This window comes from Tasmannia lanceolata, unplaced genomic scaffold, assembly GCF_043159265.1.
Source record: "Tasmannia lanceolata isolate RefF3 unplaced genomic scaffold, GAP_Taslan_0.1 ptg000029l, whole genome shotgun sequence".
In the NCBI taxonomy this organism is placed as follows: domain Eukaryota; kingdom Viridiplantae; phylum Streptophyta; class Magnoliopsida; order Canellales; family Winteraceae; genus Tasmannia; species Tasmannia lanceolata.
Genome location: NW_027518706.1, coordinates 936,399 through 957,073, shown reverse-complemented (window position 1 = coordinate 957,073; position 20,675 = coordinate 936,399). Strand labels below are relative to the sequence as shown.

General features: G+C 38.0%; 1 protein-coding gene and 1 pseudogene across 1 annotated transcript; both read left to right on the top strand.

Annotated features, from left to right (window-relative positions):
- The first annotated feature begins 2,615 nt into the window (after window positions 1-2,615).
- On the top strand, window positions 2,616-4,395 carry LOC143859406 (F-box/FBD/LRR-repeat protein At1g13570-like). The gene is made up of 3 exons (XM_077370122.1): window positions 2,616-3,850; window positions 3,930-4,085; window positions 4,165-4,395. Exons 1-3 carry the CDS (start codon window positions 3,026-3,028, stop codon window positions 4,393-4,395), a joined length of 1,212 nt encoding a protein of 403 aa, XP_077226237.1. The 5' UTR covers window positions 2,616-3,025.
- A 5,676-nt stretch (window positions 4,396-10,071) lies between these two features.
- Window positions 10,072-14,633, top strand: LOC143859404 (putative pectinesterase/pectinesterase inhibitor 21 pseudogene; annotated as a pseudogene).
- The last annotated feature ends 6,042 nt before the right edge of the window (window positions 14,634-20,675 follow it).

Sequence of the window (20,675 nt, the reverse complement as noted above, 5' to 3'; positions counted from 1 at the left end):
CCATAGAGGTCCAATTCGCAAGTTCAATTGTTCTAATTACATTTTTTTAAAGTGTTCTAATTACCTTCCTGCATGTTCTGATTTTGATCAATGTATACTATTCTTATCAGAAGAAGGGATTAAGGAATTAGTCCTGGAATTTTCAGACTATGATCATTATAAAGTTGCCTTCATCTCTAATTTCTTGTCAAGATTGAATCGTTTGAGATTGCGAAGATGCATCTTCAACATAACTACTCCTTTTTAAAGCTTTCGTTTTCTCAAGATCATCTATCTTTGATAATATTACCTTCCCAAACGATGAACATGAATTGGGGAGTCATGAATTAAGGATATAGATTTCAGAGACGGTTTTTGGAGGCTAATAATTGAAATTATTATTTTGCTTAATCTGTATAGAATGATCCAATTCATGGGATCGATTAAATTGTTGTTAGTAATAACAGACACTCATTTCTCTAAAACAGATTCAGAATGGAAAAACTGAAATAGAACGGCGGTGATAAATTCACCCCCAGTCAGTATTCGCCCCCTGTGAGTTGGTATTCACCCCAGAAGCTACAACTGGTAGAGTGATGTGAATCAGAAATTCAAAAGAATAAATCTCTTCAAAGGAGTTCGCAATTGTCTTGAAATCTTTTCAAAGATGCATTTAGTTCTGTTATTATGGATTCATAGCTGATATTGAGCTCCTGATCCGATAGGTGCACTCAGTCCTGAGAAAACTTGCTCACGGTTATAGAAACTCCAATTCTGGAATTGTTATAACCGTGGCTTGAGTTTTAGAAATGCTCTTTATTCAATTTTATTGGCTTAAACAGAAACAAGCAAGACTCGGTTCAAAGGTTATTAAAGTGAAACCAGCTCTACATCAAATCCAACAGTGGGATTTTCAATGCACACAAGCTGACAGAAATTCTTGGTTACTTTTTAATCTGGATCAAAGGATCTCAGCTCGTGATATAGTAGGTCAGATCTATTTAAAACTTGTTTATGATGGCAAATCAGATAGGCTTTAGGTAGAAAACAAGCTCTGCTCAGGAAACAGAAGTTCACTGCCCGTTTGGATACCTCCCATTTTGTATTTAGATTTGGAATTGAGTTTTGAATACAACGGCAGCCCATGTAGATGGAGAAAGAGAGGGAAGGAGGTACTTCCTAGTGCAGGGGAGAGGCTGAGGAGGAAAGAGGGTGAAGGAAACTGCCAGATTTGTGGATTTCCAATTTCTTATTTCCAAAGCAAATTTAGAAATCTGGTTTTTTTCACTGTCAGCTGCTGAATTAGAAATCCAAGACTTTGATCCAATCCAAATTACAATGCAAAAAGGGCTGCAAATGTGAGAAATCCAGATCAAAATCTTCTCGGCATCCAAACTGGCCCTAAGACCACGTTTGGATACCCACAAGATTCAGATTTGGATTTCTCACATGTGCAGCTGAGATTTGGAACTGGATCAGATCCTTATATTTTCCAAATCAGCTACAACATTGAAAAAAAAGTCTGATTTGCAAATCCAAATACAAAAACATGAGGTATCCAAACGTGGCCTCCAAAGAAATCTATGAATAGGACATTCAAGGATGAACAGAGAGCAAGAAACTGTGAATTTGATACCTCTTCTCATGTGCATTACATCCACGGCTCCACCATCATATAGCCCAGATCAGTAGAAGACACACCTCCCCCTCTCTCTCTCAACACAGCTCCTTGGTGGGGCCCAACAATTGATTGTTTTAGATCTTTCAACAGGTGGGCCCAACACACACACACTCTCTCTCTCCCTCACTCTCTTTCTCTCCACTCTTCTTATTAATTAAATTTACGTATCAAGGATTTGGAGTATTTTACTTGTAGCCATTCATTTAGTCTTCCATGTTTTGGATCTCTTATTGCCTAAAATTACGGCTATCATAGAAGCCTAACAGCCAATGAAATAGGGGAGAAACTTGGGTAAGGCTCAACCAGAACCGACTGTCTCAACCTGATTTTGGCTAGGGTTGGGTTGGGTTGGGTTAGGTTACAGTTGGGAAAAGCCAACCCAGTTTAATTTTGGATTAGTTTAGGGTTGAGGCCTTGGCGACCCGACCCGACCCGACCCGACCCGACCTCTGTCCTCTAATTTTAACTTGATTTTCTTAGGATTATTTTTTTTTCTTGAATATTTTTGTTTGGCCCTAGATGAACCCAAATGCAACCCGACTCAACCCAAACCGATTTGGAAAAAAAACAGTCTAGTTGATTTGGGTTAGGGTTGAGAGATTTAGAAATGGATTTGGTTAGGGTTCACAGATCGGGTTGGGTTAGGGTTGAGGGAATGCCATCTCTGGTTAGGCAAACCCATCAAAGCCGACCCATCAAAAATATAATTCCTTGTCTACCACCATGCTCAACTGCCGTTGTTTTTTGGGATTTTTGTAGCAAGCAAGTTGAGAAAAAAGGATTTTATAAGCTGGAGGTAATGATATTTATTTGGGAACGGAAATATTAGATTTATTAGGGAATGGATCCTTAAAAAACACTACTTTTTCCCCCCAAAATAAGTTCTACGCCTCCCTCCCTACCATTTCTTCCGCTCTAAAATCCCTTCTCCATTTCAAAAGGTATGAACTCTCTCTCTCTCTCTCTCTCTCTCTCTCGCTCGGGTTTTGGCACACGCACTTCTAAATCCCTGGCTGTTGGGTTTCCAAGTTATTATTTGGGTTTCTTGTTAAAAAAAGTGCTTATTATGTTTAAAGTCCCTGGCTGTTGGATTCCCAAGCATTTGTCCTGGCTTCTTAAATGTGTTTTAAAACTAACAACACTAAGAATAGGCTACACAAGACTTATGAACCTGTGCTTAACCACATTGGAACTCCAAGCGGCATCTCTACAGAGCCATCATCTATTGTTTCTTGCACCTCTTATTTTGTTTATGTTATTTTGGCTTTTGATCCTTTTTGTTTATTCTTTTTTTTATATGACATTTGATGCGACTTTGTGGTGGCTGAATTTTGGTTTGCTAGATTTCAGCAGTGAAGAGAACCAATGAATTCTTCCTCCAAAAGAGAAAGGAGACTAGTTTCAGACTTGGATCTGATTAGTAATCTACCTGGGTATGTCCTAGACAAAATCCTCGTGCATTTGCCTATCAAGGATGCTGTGAGGACGAGCATCTTATCGAGAAATTGGAGGCATAAATGGGTTACAATTCCAGAAATTGTATTTGACATGCGAAGTCGTCCAGATAATGAACCAGATTACCCAACAATTACAGACCTTACATGTGCTAAAATTGTTTATCAATTCCTCTTGCAACATAGAGGTCCAATTCACAAGTTTGAGTGTTCTAATTACATTCCTCCCTTTTATGACTTTCATTCATGGTTACTTTTCCTATCGAGACAGGGGATTAAGGAAATCGTACTTGATTTTTCAAATGAGTGTGAGTATGACCTGCCTGCATCTCTCTTCTCTTGTCAGGAAATGTATCGTTTGAGCCTATACTTGTGCAATTTCAGAATACCTCCCGGATTTAAAGGGTTTCATTGTCTCAAGATCCTTTCTCTTCTTGGCGTTGGCTTCGACAATGATGAACTTGATTTTCTAATTTCTAACTGCCCGCTTCTTGAGAGTTTGACATTTATAGATTATTCTGAAACTCGTCTTAAAATCAATGCCCCGAATCTCCAATATTTGTATGTTGAAGGCCTATTCGATGTTTTCTCTTTTGAAAACACCCCAGTTCTAGCTTCTGCATCTATTCAGTTCGGTCCGCCTCTACATCAGCCAGTTGAGACTTGCAGTTTTACCAAGCTTCTTAGTTGTCTACGTAATGTTAAGAAGCTCGTACTGAGCAATGATTTCCTAAGGGTAAATAGCATTCATGAAGTAATTTGAAATTCAGTTACAAACTAAAAATGCTAATCTTCTTTTTTTCTTTTGGGCCTAGGTTTTTACTTCTGGCGATGTACCACATAGGGTTCCTTATACATTTTGTCATTTGAAGGAACTCTCTTTGGACATAAATTTTGATGACCCAAAACAGATCTTGGCTGCTTTTTGCTTGTTAAGAAGCTCGCATAATGTCCAAGAACTCAGGATCCAGGTAAGTTTTTCCAACATAACATTTGTTTTCTTTGATATTGTAGTACTCTAGATTACTCTAAATGCATTTCAATTTCAAGACCCCAGAAGAAGTATATGTACCTGTCATAGACTATTGGGAAGCACAAGATCACTTGGATTACAGGTTTAATCACCTCCGAGCCGTGAAGATGAGTAAGATGCAGGGTGTAGTACCTGAATTAGAATTCATAGAGCTGTTGCTTGTGAATGCGCCAGTGCTCAAGACACTTACTATTAGCAAGAGTCTATTCAGTGCCAATGAAGAGGCAAGGATTTTTTTGAGCCATTAGATTTACAGATGAGGGCCCACTCAGTCGAGGGTCTCAATCAGCAAATAGTAGGCCAACTGTGCCTTGCAGTTTTTCCTCTGACTGCGGTGGGTGCTGGTTACATCCTTTTTTTGAGTCACATTATTACCCTCGTCATAGCACTGGGCTCACTTGCTCAGCTGCACCTTACATCTAGTATTTTTAAAAGGATCAATTACCAATGGGGGACCAAAATTAGGTGAAATTATCAACAGGACCCATGCTTTTCAGAAATTATCAACGGGGACAAAATATGTCTTGTCATTAAAAGCTGGACGAAAATGCCCTTTTCTTAAGCAACACGTTTTGCTTTTCCACTTTTCCCTCTTCTCTCTTCTTTCCCTCTTTTTTTTTTTCACTTTTTCATTTTCAACTTTGTTTTTTTCTACATTACCAGTCATCTTCTTCATCATTTAGTTGGAGGTGGGAAAACTCAAAATTTTGAAAGGTGAGTTCATTCCCATCTATCTTTCAATATCTAGGTTTCGTTTTTCATTTGTTTTAGGGTTTTGCATTTCTCCTTCTCCCTTTCAATGGAGGATGAGGAAGATGAATCGTACGGTAGAAAGAAAAAAACGTGAAAATGAACGAGTTAAAAACAATCAGGAAGTAAAAACGTGTTCATAAGGGACTTGATAAGCCCATTCGGAATTTGGTAACCCCATTTTGGTACTGGATAACCCCAACCCCAGAGACTTGAAAACCCCCTTCCAAAACTCCAGTACCCTTGGGCAATTTTAAGGGACTTGATAAGCCCATTCGTAAATTGGTAACCCCATTTTGATACTAGATAACCCTAATCCCAAATACTTGAAAACCCCCTTCCAAAACTCTAGTACCCTCGACCAATTTTCAGGGACTTGATAAGCCCATTCTGAAATTGGTAACCCAATTTTGATACCTGATAACCCCAATCCTAGAGACTTGAAAACCCCCTTCCAAAACTCCAGTACCCTCAGCCAATTTTCAAGGACTTGATAAGCCCATTCAGAAATTGGTAACCCCATTTTTATGCTAGTTAACCCCAATCCCAAAGACTTGAAAACCCCCTTCCAAAACTCTAGTACGCTTGGCCAATTTTTAGGGACTTGATCACCCCATTCGGAAATTGGTGACCCCATTTTTTATACTAGATAATTCCAATCCTAGAAACTTGAAAACCCTCTTCCAAAACTTTAGTACCCTCTGCCAATTTTCAAGCACTTGATAAGCCCATTTTGATACTAGATAACCCCAATCCCAAATACTTGAAAACCCCCTTCCAAAACTCTAGTACCCTCGGCCAATTTTTAGGGACTGGATAAGCCCATTCTGAAATTGGTAACCCCATTTTGATACCTGATAACCCCAATCCTAGAGACTTGAAAACCCCCTTCCAAAGTCAAAACGTGTTGTATATGCCAAAGGGTATTTTCGTCCAGCTTTTACTGACAATACCTCTTTTGTCCTCCATTGATAATTTTTGAAAAGCATGAGTCCTGTTGATAATTTTGCCTAATGTTTGTCCCCCATTGGTAATTGGTCCTATTTTAAAAGTACTGTGTGTCCCACTTTATAGGATGATCTTAACCGTTCAAAACATTACCCACAACACAAATAGGTTGTACTCCGTAAATCAACTCCATAGGATTATCCTAACCTTCCGATCTGCAGAGGTTGTTTTGATGTGCAGTGCCTGTCCAGATCGGAAGGTTGATGATATCGGAAGGTTATGATCATCTTATGTAGACGATCTCTGTGGTACAGCCTATTTACATTGTGGCCCAATAATTGAACAATTGAGCTGAGATTGAAGCTCCAACCTGCGGGTTGAAGAACAAAACCTTAGACCATTGAGCTTGAGGCTCAATCCAACAAATGAACAATTTGGGTCATCATACAGAGTGGGCCCCACTGAACTTTCAAAACCTTAGACCATTGAGCTTGAGGCTCAATCCAACAAATGAACAATTTGGGTCATCCTACAGAGTGGGCCCCACTGAACACTGAACTTTCAAAACCTTAGACCATTGAGCTTGAGGCTCAATCCAACAAATGAACAATTTGAATCATCCTACCGAGTGGGCCCCACTGTACTTTCTGAAAAATACCGGACTTCACACGTACACCATATAAAATCTCCTCATATGGTACACCGTCTTCTCTTTAAAAAGCTATGGTTTGGATTGCTTGTAAGAACTAGCTCTATCTGCAGGTATTTTCTTGTTTTTAGGATCTGGGGTCTTTTAATTTTCAATGTTCTTTGGACAAACCATGTCATAAATTGTGATAGATGTTGGAGATTAGAACCAATTTTCTTATATTTCTCTCTTTCCTGGGTTCTAGACCTCCTTGGCAGTTAACTCTGTGATTTAAGAACTTTGGAAGCATCTTGTTGGTTCTCTCAGACAGTTAGGAGAATGGATCAGAAACAATCTTCTCTCACCTCGCTCTCTTCTTTGGTAGGCCCAATTAGAAAAAGGAAACGTCCTTCAAACAAGCTGGCTCAGGAGGAGTTTCTTTTAAGTCTTAGGGGCTTGAGTTACAATGAAGAACATGCATCAAAATCCTCTCCAACGTCCAAGGAGAGAATTGGTGAATTCATTAAAAAGGAATGGACTCTCTTTAAAAGAGAGGCCAATAGGAGGAGGGAAGAGCCAAATGATAACAAATAATAAACTTGCATTTCATCTGTGAAATTTTGGGTCTATAAAAGAATGGCCCTGTCATCTAAAATCTGCCCTGCTTCACATACTCTCCTCATCTTCTTCCACCTCCTCCACCTTCTTTCCACCCACATACAGGAATATAACAAAAGCTATTGCACCCAGAAAAGACCCCACAACAGCCTCCACTGCAATGGTAAGCCAAATACTATGGATTTCCTTTCTCGGAGGGCCCTTGCAAGCATCCAAAGTACAACCCCAGAGAGCCTGATTATTCCAAAATCTTGACGCAGGAAAGGTCCTATTATTGACAAAGGCAAAAAATTGTTAGAAACATTAAGTGTGGTCAATCGATTGAGCAGGCTGAGGTGCCAAGGGATTTGACCTGTTAATTTGTTGTGTTGGAGGTTAAGGAAATTTAGATATGTACAACTTGATAGGTTCATGGGAATTTCACCATAGAAATAGTTATAGGAAAGGTCGAGGATTGTCACAAAGGGGATCATTTTAGAGATTTTTTGAGGGAGGGCTCCAGAAAGATCATTGCCTGAGAGATCCAATCCTGTCAAACTGGTGCAGTTCTCAAGTCCCAAAGGGAATTGGCCTTTCAGGCCCATGTTAGAGTCTCATGTTTAGGACCTTACTTTCATAGTCGTCCCAGCATTCAATGCCAATGAATATACAGATGAACATTTCAGTCATGTTGTTGAAATTCCAAGAAGGTTCTAGGTAATTAAATGGGTCATCCAGTGATTTTTTTAGAGATACTAAGCACTGAATATCACTTTCAACACCATAGCATATATTGCTCAGAAACAGTAAGATAAAAAAGTGAAGAAGAAGCACAAGAGCTTTGTTTTCTATGGAAGGAGACATGAAAAAATCCATCAAAAATCCCTTCTCCTCACAAAACATCAACAATAGTGAGAACCCAATTCAATAATTACGCTGTCACTCCTTGTACTGTGAGAAGATTCAATCGATACCCATGTGAGAAAAAAAAAAAGAATAATCAAAAGATGAAATAGAAAGAGACGATAGATAGTCGATTACTTACCTGCTGTTTCATGCCAAAAGAGGGAGATATCTTGATTATGAACAGGGTTGAAGCGGAAGACATTCTCTTCTTGTAGTTGCTGACGTTCTACTGAATTCCAACCATGACCATGGGTGGATAGCCGGCCCTTGAGGGTATTTTCATAATTTTGCCCTCCTAAGTCTCTCTTTAGCAAAAGTATGACTCTTATACTAGTTTTGGACTTGACACTCTTGGGCCCGATAATCAGTAATGAGTGAAGAATCAAGTTTAGAACAATAATTAGTTCTATGGAACTTAGACTTCATTTTGATTTTGATTCTGATTCTTGATTATGTTTTTAATTCTAATTCTGATTCTAAATACTCAAAAAGTGTTTGTGAGCTAGAGCTCATATAAGCTTATATGAGCTAGAGCTCATGTTTGGTAACTTACATAGAAAAAATTATTTTTTCTGTTTTTGGAACATCATCACTTTGATTGATAAAATCGATTATTAATTACAAATAGTAGAGAATCAAAAGTGTAATTAGGGTGACATGAAATGTATCATCAATCAATCAAGTAGTATATAACTAAGACTAATAATGCCTTAACTAAAACAAATAGAGACAACGACATGCTCCTCAAAATAAGAAGATGGACTTAATAAAGCATAGGCCACGAAGGCTATATACAATAAATCCTTCAAAATTTTCTTAATTACCTATAAAATATGGAAAACTACTAAAAAAAACCCTAAATCAAAACCTTTATACAAGAAATCCTTCAAAATTTTCTTAATTACCAATAATATCTTCTTGTGCCACAATTAAGTTTTAAGATTTTTCTTTACTTGATTTACCCTTAATACTACGCTTGGGTACAAATTCAAATCTATAATCTCTCTCTCTATTGAAGACATTTCTTACCCACCATCCTTGTACGTTTGTCTTCGTTTATTTGGTAACTCTCTCTCCTCTCTTAATTAAATACATCATCATGGAATTCTTGACCCATGGTATGCATATATGGGTCTAAAATAATGGGTCCCACATCAAGATGAGGTGTACAATATTGGGCCCACCCCTATGCAGGTGGACCCACCGATCAAAACATGAGGAAAAATAGTGTGCACCCGATGCATGGATATGTGTGGAGATATTTTTTTTTGATGGGTTATATGTGTGGAGATATTGTGCCAACCCATAGGTGCAAAATGGTAGGTCCCACCCATGGCTTGGGTGGATATTGTCGGCCCTGCCCTGAAGGGTACAAATGGTGGGCCCCGCATGAAAATGAGGTGTACAATTATTTTACCATGGATAACATTGTTGGCCCATTCTAGGGGCGCAACTTGGGCGGGCTCGACCCGAACCCAACGGGTTCAACCCGTGTAAAAGTCGGGTTGGGTTGAGTTCGGGTTTAGGTTGGGTTTTCTCAACCTGTGTTGAGTTTGGGTTGAGGGCTTGGGCAACCCAACCCAAGTGAACCCAACTTTTTTAATATTTTTAAAAAAAATTTAAGCTAAAAATCTCGGGTCGGGTCAGGTTGAAGTCCGGTTGGGTTCGGGTTGGAACTCAGGTCGGGTCGGGTCGGGTTCGGGTTGGTCTCAACCCAACCCGAGTTGCACCCCTCGCCATTCTATGGATGGGTGAAAAAAAATGAGCCCCACATGAAGATGAGGTGGGTGGGACACCATATTACACCATTATGGTGTCCCACCCACCTCATCTCCATGTGGGGCCCATTATTTTACACCCATATATGCACAGCATGGCCAAGAATCTATGATGGTGTATTCGATTAAGAGAGGAGAGAAGTTACCAAAAAAAATAAGAGAGACGTACCGCGATGGTGGGAGGAAAATCGCTTCAGTTGAGAGAGAGAGAGAGAGAGAGAGAGAGAGAGAGAGAGAGAGAGAGTTGGATTTTTACATCATCTTTTAACTAACTGTATTAAGGGTAAAACGGGTAGAGAAAAACTTAAAAGCTAAATATGGCAATGGACAATGTTATTGGTAATTAACAAAATTTTGGGGGTTTCTTGTATATAGGTTTTGATTAAGGGGTTTTTAGTAGTTTTCCCAATAAAATATGGGAAAGTTTGATAAGAATGGCAATTGCCATCTAAATAAGGACTCTTATGTGTTAGCTTTTGTCTTCCTGGTGCAAGCACACGAGTAAATGGACAACAGAGTGAAGGGCGAAGTGATACCTACTGTTGCAAAGTCCTAAGAAAAACAACGATTATGACTTAAGCTTTTAGAAGACTGCTATTAAGAAGTCCTAAGAAGGCTACTATATATAGAAACTAGTTGCAGACCCGTGCAATGTACGGGGCGGTCCAAAAAAGAAAGCTTTATAAAAAATAAAAAATTTAAATAATAAGAAAAGAAAGAAGAAACATTCATACAGAATATATAGGAAAGATTTCAACAGAAGAGGCCATAAGAAAACCATCCAAGGAAGCAAGTACATATATTTTGAACCAAAAATATTGAATAATTGAAATACTTAATAATTGAAATACTTAATAATTGAAATACATAACAAATTTAAGTGCAAAAACAATGGAATTCACAAAATCTCACCAAAAAAAACATGAATCCAAAACAAAAACACTTAACTTTAGAAAGAATGAAGCAAAATAAGAACATTAGCACAAACAGTTACGAAAAAAAATAAAAAAAATATCAGACATTAATCAGAAATTCGGAAGAAATTTAAAAAAATAAAAATGAAGCCGAAATTAGGAAGAAATTAACAATAAATATAAAGCAAAATTGAAATAAATAAAAATACAACGAAAGTTTAAAGCCAAAAATAGAAAGGAATTTACAAAAAAAAATACAGCAAAAAAATGCCCAAAATATAAAGAAATTAAAAAAAATAAAAATAAGCTATAATAGGAAGAAATTAACACTAAACAACACAGCTAAAAAATAAAGCAAACAATAGAAAGGAATTTACAAAAAAGGGAAAAAAAATAAAGCTAATTGTACAAAATAATTAGGTACTAATGGGGAAGAAAAAATTGTAAGAGCAAGATAAATATAGTTTCTAGTAGTCGTTCTCATGATCCTAATGATTTCTCTTATAATAAACTACTATTTGATTCTAATAATAATGAAATATTATCAGAAACCCCATGCAAAGTGACAAAGAAAATAGAAATGCAAAAACTGCTTAAAACATGGTAAAGCAAATAATTTCAATTATTTGTCAATGAATCTGTTTGTTATATTTTCTATGATTTGTCAAAAGAAGGCCAGTTATTGCTAATGCTTGCATTGTAAGCAATGATCTTACCAAAGGGTTGTGGTGTTTTCTACACCATGCCGTCCAAATATGGGCCCACAAATCGAAGGGTTAGGATCATCCTATGACTCCCATTTTTGTAGCCCGGCAAATCTACTGACCAACAAATGAACTGATGATCTAAGCCAAAAGAATATTACTAAGAAGAACAACAGTAAAACAGGATAAGGGGATGTAATGTATAATTTCATGGGGAAACGTTTTGTAACTCCTACAAATTGTAAGAAGTTGAATAGACACGTTTTAGAAGACTGCTATTAAGAAGCTATGTTAATAGTTTCCTAAAAAGTGGAGGAAAGATAACTATTATGTTGTATCCCTAACTTTTAACGAATGAGATTGAGGACTTAACTGCGGGGTCCGCTATCCGCTTTCAACATGTTAGAAGATCGGCAAATGATAAGGTGGATGCGCTAGCTAAGCGTGATGTCTCCGGTGGTTCTATTATGTGGTTCGACCACCTTCCTCCCTGAAAAGGGGTTTTATCTGTATTTTGTTTTTTCTTCGTTCGTGTTTCTTTCTTGCTTCCTATTGTAGATATGGGTGGTCCATCTCGGCCTCCTAAATTTGCTATATTAAAAAAAAACATCCCTAACTTTTAATGTTAGGATTACGTTTTCTATTAAAAACCAATTTATTGCTATATCATGAAAGCGCAAGAATAAGAGTTGAACCAGATTTATTGTGCAAATCTCCGATTTGACAGCCCTCAACTTAAAAATTGAAAACGGGGCAATAAATCAGCAATAAATTATGAAAATAAAAACGGAAAGAAGCCAAAAGTATGCAACATTCCTTTTATGCAGTAGGGGTGCCACGTGGTGCCACCTCAGCTTACCACATTCAGCTTTATATATATAGAATAGATGATGCTCCACCTTTGATTCAAAACGTATCAATATCATTGACGGTCATAGGTATTTGGGTCTTTTACAAGGCAATTTTTCATGGATAGGGACATTTTTGGTCTTTTTCAATGAGTAAAAAAAAATCAACCATGGGCTTTTTGGTCAGACATTGATGGCAGACCTGATTTGCAACATTCACTCAAACGTGATGACTCTATTCATAAATTTTCAAACTAATGTTGTGATACCATGTGAAACTACCAATTATTCCAAAAGCTTAAGATGGTAGAGTTAGTGTTATTAAATCATTTATACTTCAAGAGGCAAGCGATGGTGGTCCGGCGAAATCCACTCCTCCATGAAAGCAATCAAGGCAATCTGCCAGCCCACAGATTACAAGCAAGCTTGTGTGGACAACCTTTCATCTGCCGCTGGCGGTAACACCACCGACCCAAAAGAGCTCGTAAAGCTCGCTTTCAAGGTCGCAGTAGATAAAGTGAAAGAGGCCTTGGCACAATCCCAGGTCTTAAAAGACGCTGAGAAGGACCCCAGATCCTCAAAGGCTCTTGAGAATTGCAAGGAATTGATGGGATATGCCATTGATGATCTTAAGAGTTCCTTGAACAAATTGGGCGAATTTGATCTAAGCAAATTGAAGGAATTGATGGATGATAGATAGATGATGAAATTAAAATGGTATAACAGTGTTGCTTACCGAGAGTTGCAGTCTTTAAGGTGCGCGTTCCATCGATGAAGTTTTCACTGCCAGTAATAATGGTCTTTTTGGGGCCATCTCCAATCAACACCACGTTCCACATTTTCTACTCAATGATTACCTGTTCCTTGTACCCTCCCGCCTTTACATAGATCACAAATGTACTGTTACTCTTCAATGGAACCTTGGCAATTGCTTCGTTAATGGTCTTGCATTGTCCACTTCCATCCTTAGCCACCACCATCGGAAACCCATGATGGAAAACCATTCACATTCTCGGACTCGAGGAGTCTTCTATTGAAGAAGGGGAGCTTCAAATCACCAAGAACAGTGGAGAGCTCACGAACAATGGCTAGGGAGTTGCTTGTTAGCTCAGAAGCTCCTACCAAAGCTTTCTTCATGGACGCTCAGGCGGGCCGTCGTGTTATCAAAACCGTCCAAGCAAGTTTCTTGGTAGGTCACAGAGGCACTGAGCCAGATCTTGAGATCATCCATCAAGGAATTTAATTTTACCATAACATATTCTCTTAAGGTGAGGCCCATCATTTTACACTCAAGAGTACCATGGGTGGGGTCCACCACAGGACCAACTATCTCTATCCAAACCCATGCATATGGTGGGGCCAACCATCTCTATCCAAACCCATGTTTTGATTAAGATGGGTTTCACCAAATCCTTCCACATAGTGGGCCCGCCATATTTTTTTAGCGAGGCCCAATTTACAACTTGTTTTGATGGGCTGGATCCCACGTAGTCCACTTAAAACCATGTATCAGGTGGGACCCACCATTTAATTACCAATGTTTTGATGGGTTGGGTCCACAATCTCAACCCAAGCCCATGCAAAGGGTGAGGCCAACCATTTTACACCTCATGTTTTGATGGGGTGGTGCCAATTATTTTATGCATGCATGTACCTTCTTTTTGTGTCTAATTTATTTCTCTATAAAATGAAATTACACAGCTGTGATTGGAGAGGGTTTCATTGGAAAGAACTTTGGAGTAGAGAACTCTGCGGGTCCTCAAAAGCATCAAGCAGTAGCTATCAGAGTAAAATCAGACAAATCAGTGTTCTACAACTGCCAATTTGATGGGTAACTAGATACACTCTATGCCCACACCAAACGCCAATTCTACCGTGATTGCACAATCTCGGCACCATTGATTTCATCTTTGGTAACGCGGCCGTAGTCTTCCAAAACTGCAACATCATAGTAAGAAAGCCAATGGAAACCCAACAGAACATAGTCACTGCTCAAGGAAGAAAGGATAGACGTGAGCCCACAGCTATTATCCTTCACAATTGCACTGTAGTTGCAGACCCAGACTACTACCCAGTAAGGAATAAGATCCCCACATTCCTCGGTCGTCCATGGAAAGAATACTCTCGAACTTTCTTCATCCAATCCCAATTGGATGATCTGATTAAACCCGAAGGGTGGTTGCCATGGATGCAAGATTTTCGTCTACAAACTTGTTTTTATGCTGAATTTGATAATAGAGGACCTGGTGCAGCTCTAACACAGAGGGTGAAATGGCGCGGTGTTAAGACCTCGACCATGACGGTCGAGCGTGCCACTAAATTCACGGCCAGCGTCTTCATTCAAGGGGACCAATGGATCAACGATACTGGAGTTCCTTACACTCCTGGTTTGTTGCCTAGCAGCTCCCACTAGAGCAATTTGTATTATATATATACTTGTTCTTCAGAAAAGGAGTAACCATGTTTTTGTCTTCTTAATTGAAACAATAAGCAGAGTGTGTGTGAAAGGCTTCAGAGATAAATAAAAAAGAGGCCACCTTTTCCTTTCATTCCCCTTTCAGTAGTTATATGTTGATACAGTTTTGTAACAAATATCATCTCTTTCTTGAAGAGAATATAATCATCTGAAAAGAGAGAAAAGAAGGGTCTCATTTCAATAGTATAGTTTATTTTATTTTTTGGAATGGCAAAGAATTATATTAAAAATACAAAAGAAAACCGGGAAGCACCCCGGTGATCGAGATGATCAAGTACATGACAACAAAGAAAGAAAAAATACAAAGAATACAAGACCAATATCTATCAAGGAGGAAGGAAATCAAAAGTTTCCAAAACCGCCCTTGATGATCCCTTCCTGTCTAGTGTATCGGCCTCACTGTTAGCCAACCGACATACATGATGGAAAGAGATCGAGGATTCAGCCACCCGATTCGAGATCTCTTCAATCCTGCAAATACCCAAAAATACTCCTCACTTAAATTTTCGTCCCCCTCTTTAAAAGAGGGGCGTTTTTGTCTTTTCATGTTTAACTCATATTAGGGCTTCCTAATAAAACCTATAAATTCATCTTTTGTGGCTAAACAAACCCTAAACGTTTTATTAAGCTCCAGAGATAGAAATCAGAGAAAGAGAATGAGAAGACCAAAGAGGTCGCGATTTCGGAGTCGAAGCCGCGAGTCCACGTAAGATCTATGAACTATGAAATATTTGGATAGTTAGAAATCCTAAAATAAGGGTTTGAAAAGAGAAAAGAAATAAGATCTTTGATTTATATGAATTATAAATAAGAATCTTTGGTTTGATCTTGAGTTTTCTTGGATTCGATGTTGATTTACGATGCCAAATAACTCAAAATCAACATATATGAATATGAATTCAGAAACTAGAACTTTGGAGATTCGACATAGAATCTTTGGTGATTTCTCTCTTAAATTATACATATGGAATTCGGAGCGTGAAATCGGATTTAATGGGTTCCTCTCGTCGATACGAATCCATCGGATCCGACCTCGTGCGTTTTGAACCCCAAACGAAAGAGTTATGACCGTTTTAGTGCAAAAGGGGGGAAAATCGGGTTATGGAGAAATCTGGGTCCGCGCTTGGGGCAGACATCCGGAAAATGGCGGACGTCCGTGAGTCCCACGTTTGGCGACAGTAGAACCTCGGACATCTGTATTCCCGGACGTCCGTAATTCTCGGACAACCGACGCGACAATTTTTCCAAAACTTCGGAAATTCATAACTTATTCGTTTCTCAGCCGTTTTCGACGCTCTTGTACTCTACGGATATGCCGAAAATGTCATATTTCTATTTAAAATAGTTTTAATAAGTTTTGAAAACTTTTCAAAAATGATATCACCAAATTACAAGAAATAGCCATAGAATGGGTTACCTTTTTGGGCCCTTATTTGTTATTATGTTATGTTCAGATCAGGACATTAAATCGTAATCCGAATTAAGGAATCGAGCATCTTTGAGGTACGTAATAACGTACTACTTTGGGTATTATAAACCCGGTTTCCCTTTAGAATCAGTACTGACTTTATAAATCTGTATTGATACCTTTGAACTTCTGAACTAGCCTTGGTCTAGTATGTCTGTTTCTGTTTGGCCTATTTAGTGTTTTACCACTATTATTTTGAACCTTAGAAATAACTGTTATGAATATCTGTTCTGAACTTTGAACCATTGAACTTATCAGTCTGAATTCTGAATACTTAGAACTATTTGAATATGAACCTTGGACACTTTTGAACACTTCTGTGGAGGCTTCGATGATTTCTGGACCCTGCCATATGGGGGTAAAACATTTGGCAAACTCTGGACCCATCGTGGGGGTAGTACACTAGAACTTCTGGCCCGTCAGTGGGATAAAATGTTGGCCCTGTCGGCTTGTATCTGAACATCAGGAATCGATTCCGAACACCGTGGACTGTCGGTGTATAAGCAATAACATGTCTTCTGAACCATGCCGATGACTCTGAAGTGTATTTGAACTCTAAACCTTCTGTATATGAACTCTGAAATCTCTGACTTTGATCCGAACTTAGACTTTGAATTTGCTTTAAGCACCTTTAATTCAGAGTCATATTTGACATGCACTTATAATTGTTTGTGCCTATGAATCAGCTAAGACCTTTGAACTCAGTGTTGACTTTGACTATCTGATCCTATTGAATCCTGTCATGTTAGACTGTGCTTAGAGTAGTGCTTTATTATGTACTAAGCTTTTCAACTGACTGTGGTTATTTAATATTTTTCAGGTCTTGGCCCTCGTGAGATTAACGAGAAACAGGACGCTTAGCTGGGATTTGGATTTTGGCTCAGGAGACTGATTTAGTTTAATTGTTTTCAGATTCTTTAGGAAGTGAGTACCTTGAATAAAATGTAAAGACATTATTATTTATTTGTTTGACTCTTGGGGAGAGATGAGATTTTGACTTGACTCTGATGGGTTCGCTTAGATTGAATATATATATATATATATATATATATATATATATATATATATATATATATATATATATGACAAAAGTTTCTCTAGTCGGCCGACTAGAGAAACTTCTCTAGTCCGCCGACCCAAAACACAGTGGGCCCACAATGTTTGGATGATCCAAAACATTCATTTGATAGGCCCTGACATAGATAGGGTGTGCCCAAAAAATCAGTTCCATAGGATCATCTTAACCCTTCGATTTGTGGAGCTAAAAATTGGACAAATTAGTGAAGTTTTATACCCATCCATTTTAACCTCCACAAATCGTAGGGTTGGGATGATCCTATGGAGCTGATTTTTTGGGCACACCCTATCCATGTCAGGGCCTATTAAATGAATGCTTCAGATCACACAAAAACTGTGGGCCCGCACTGATTTTTTAGCGGACGGACTAGAAAACTTTTCTAGTCGGCCGACTAGAAAAATCAACCCCTATATATATATATATATATATATATATATATATATATATTATGAAATGCCAGGTTATTTCTGTTATCTGCTTTGTAGCCCTGTGCATTTGTGAGACTTGTCTTGCAGGTGTACGGCGCTGCCATGTCCTACACCCAGGGTGGGGTTTGGGGCATGACAAATCCACTGCGCAAACTTCCAAGGATAGGAAAGATTGCCCTTAACCCATTTTAACACGTTATGAGAGTCTCCCTCTCCTGTGACTTTATCCATCATGATAGAATCAATCATCCTAATCTCTTGATAAACACTGTTCTAACCTCCACGTCATTGGAATCTGCAAATTCCAATGGGGCCTGAAAATGCCCATATTGTTGTTCCATCGTGAGCTCACAAAAGTCCACCTACCCCAGTTGACCTAAGGATCCCTAAACTTGCCCGTCGAAGTTTAACCTAAAAAAGTACAGTTTATAATTTACATTCTCTTTGGATAATAAGCTTTAGATGCAATCTCAATAGTATAGTTTATAATTTACATTATTCTCTTTGGATGCAATGTCAGTAGTATAGTTTATAATTTACATTCTCTTTTCCTTTTTCACTTTTATCGTATGATGATAAGCTTTTAGATCACTAATTTGGATGGATGGATTAACATGATAAAAAGGCAGGTACCGTGCATCCTAAGAGAAGGAAAACTGGTAGGGAAAGCAAGTTGATGCTATGGAGATGTCTGGCAGCGAGGAATTTTTTTCATGATAAATTAGTGTCTCCAAGTGGTGAGAAAGGGGTAGGGAAGGAAAATTTGAGAGGGCACGATTGAGATGAGGGTGAGAAGTGACTTAAAATCAGTAAAAGGTCGATCCTATTTTGGGGAGAGTTTTTTGTTTATTGATTTTAGTCACTTCTCACCACTTGGAGACACTATTTTCCTGATTTTTAGCCACTTCACCCTCCATACCCCTCTCTCACCATTTGGAGACACTAGTTTATCATGAAACAAAATTCATGGTAGCCAAACACGCGCCCTGTATGTTCCAAAAGAAATCAACGAATTTCTTGGGAATCCTACAAGATCAATTCATTATTTTTCTCTAATAGATGGCTAGAACTTAATCTAGGTTCGAATTCTATCGAAAGGTCCATTAGGGATAAGAAATTGTTGAAGAAACAACAAGATGTTTCTTTCGTCTAGGGGTGTTGAGAAATTTGTCGGGCAAAGTGAAATTTTTCTCTGAAATTTGAATTTCAAGTCAATTTTTTCCTTCATGTGCTAAGTTTAGAAGTATGACATATTTTAAAAAGTTTTTGGGATGCTTAAGGTGTAAAATTTTACAGGTTTAAGGGAGAGGATTTTTATAGTATTTTTGTTTTAATACAGCTACGGTTGAAGTTGAAAATAATGGGATTTTTAATGAGTTTTTCAACAGGTCAGAAGATCGGCAAATGATAAGGCGGATGTGCTTGCCAAGCGTGGTGTATCTAGTGGTCCTATTAGGTGGTTTGACCACCTTCCTCCTTGAGGAGTGGTGTGCCGTTGATTGTATATTTTGTCTCTTTTGTCTTCTCGTTTTCTATTGTAAATATGGGAGTTCCATCTTGGTATCTTGTTTTTTTTTGTTTTTTCCTTTATTTATAATATTACCTTTCAAAAAAAAAAAGCTTAAGAAAGTACGGCATAAGTCGCCATTCATTTCGTACAGAAAGGCTACTCTTTTGTTTTCTTTGATGCAAATTATCACAATCTCATGAAAGAGAAAAGAACAAGTAGAAGCTATGAAGATTCACATCAACCTTCTGCAACGTATAGCTACCAAATTGAAGATGAAGATTTCAGCAGGTGTAGATTATCGGACAGATGATGAGATTTTATGATTTGTTTTGGTTTTAAGAATTTTGATTTAAGAAAAGGTGTTGGAATTTGTTAAATAAAAAATAATGAGCCTTGATAATTGAAGTGTCATTGTGGTGTTCTAGGGTATTTGTGATGTATCGAAAAGTGAAGATTCTTTCTATGTTTTCTAGAGTCCTTTATATTAGGTTAGATTATCCAAAAGTCTCTTGGGGATGTCTATAAAATTGTTTGGGTTACCAAAAAGACACATGGTAACAAAAATTATGTGTTTAATGTGGTTGTCTATTTTAGGAGTTATTTGTGTCAATAAATATGTAGTCATTTTTATAGAGTAAAAAATATGTAAAAAAGGTACAAAAAAAAAGTGAGGAGGAGTGTATAGATTTAGGCGAACTTATATGATGCCCGACCGTGAGATTATAAAGGGCGGAACTATCTCTCCGTTGATTTTTAATCCAAGAGAAAGCCCTTTTTCTGACTTTTCCTTGGTTCAAAAATCAAGGCAGCAGGTTTTGTCTCTACTTGCCCTTTACATTCTCACGATCGGGCATCATATAATTTCTCTACATTTAGAGAAGGGAGAAGAACGCAAAGTTTCTTGCAAGTGTTTTTATATATAAGTGGAAAACACTTCTAAAACGGGATCCAATGCTGAAAATAAAGAAGGGGTGAAAATGACCGATCAATTAGGCCATTTTCACATTCTGTTTTGCATTTGTGGGGTTGCATGCTCACTTTTTTGTTTGTTTGTGCACGTGTCATGATAGAGAACATCGTGCTTTTTTCAGGGATCCCGTTTGCTAGAAACCCTCAATAAATATTTATATTTTTGTGTTTATTTAGTTTTAATTAGTAGAGTTCTGCATGAGCCCTTTAGTCATGTATCTCCATAGCTCTTTTATCTACTTTTATGCATTACAACGTTGAATATTCTCACAATGATCCATAGGCTAACATTTTTTTTCTTTCGAACAACATTGCCCTTCACACATTGCTGAATTTCATTCTTTTCAAAAATCTCCAATAATGTTGGAGATGCTGAACATGATAGAAGATAGAGGATAGAACCAGCCACTTTCTTGCACTTGTCATTTTCAAGAGATTTTATATGGTGACCGACCTTTACATGTAAAGGTCAGAGATAGAAAACACCCCCTCCTTTGATTTTAAATCCATCAAAAGCCCCTCTTTT

Coding starts and splice junctions, on each gene's coding strand:
- LOC143859406 (XM_077370122.1), top strand. CDS start 3,026: ATGAATTCTTCCTCCAAAAGAGAAAGGAGACTAGTTTCAGACTTGGAT. Junction 3,851..3,929: donor TGAGCAATGATTTCCTAAGG/GTAAATAGCATT, acceptor TTTTGGGCCTAG/GTTTTTACTTCTGGCGATGT. Junction 4,086..4,164: donor TCCAAGAACTCAGGATCCAG/GTAAGTTTTTCC, acceptor TTCAATTTCAAG/ACCCCAGAAGAAGTATATGT.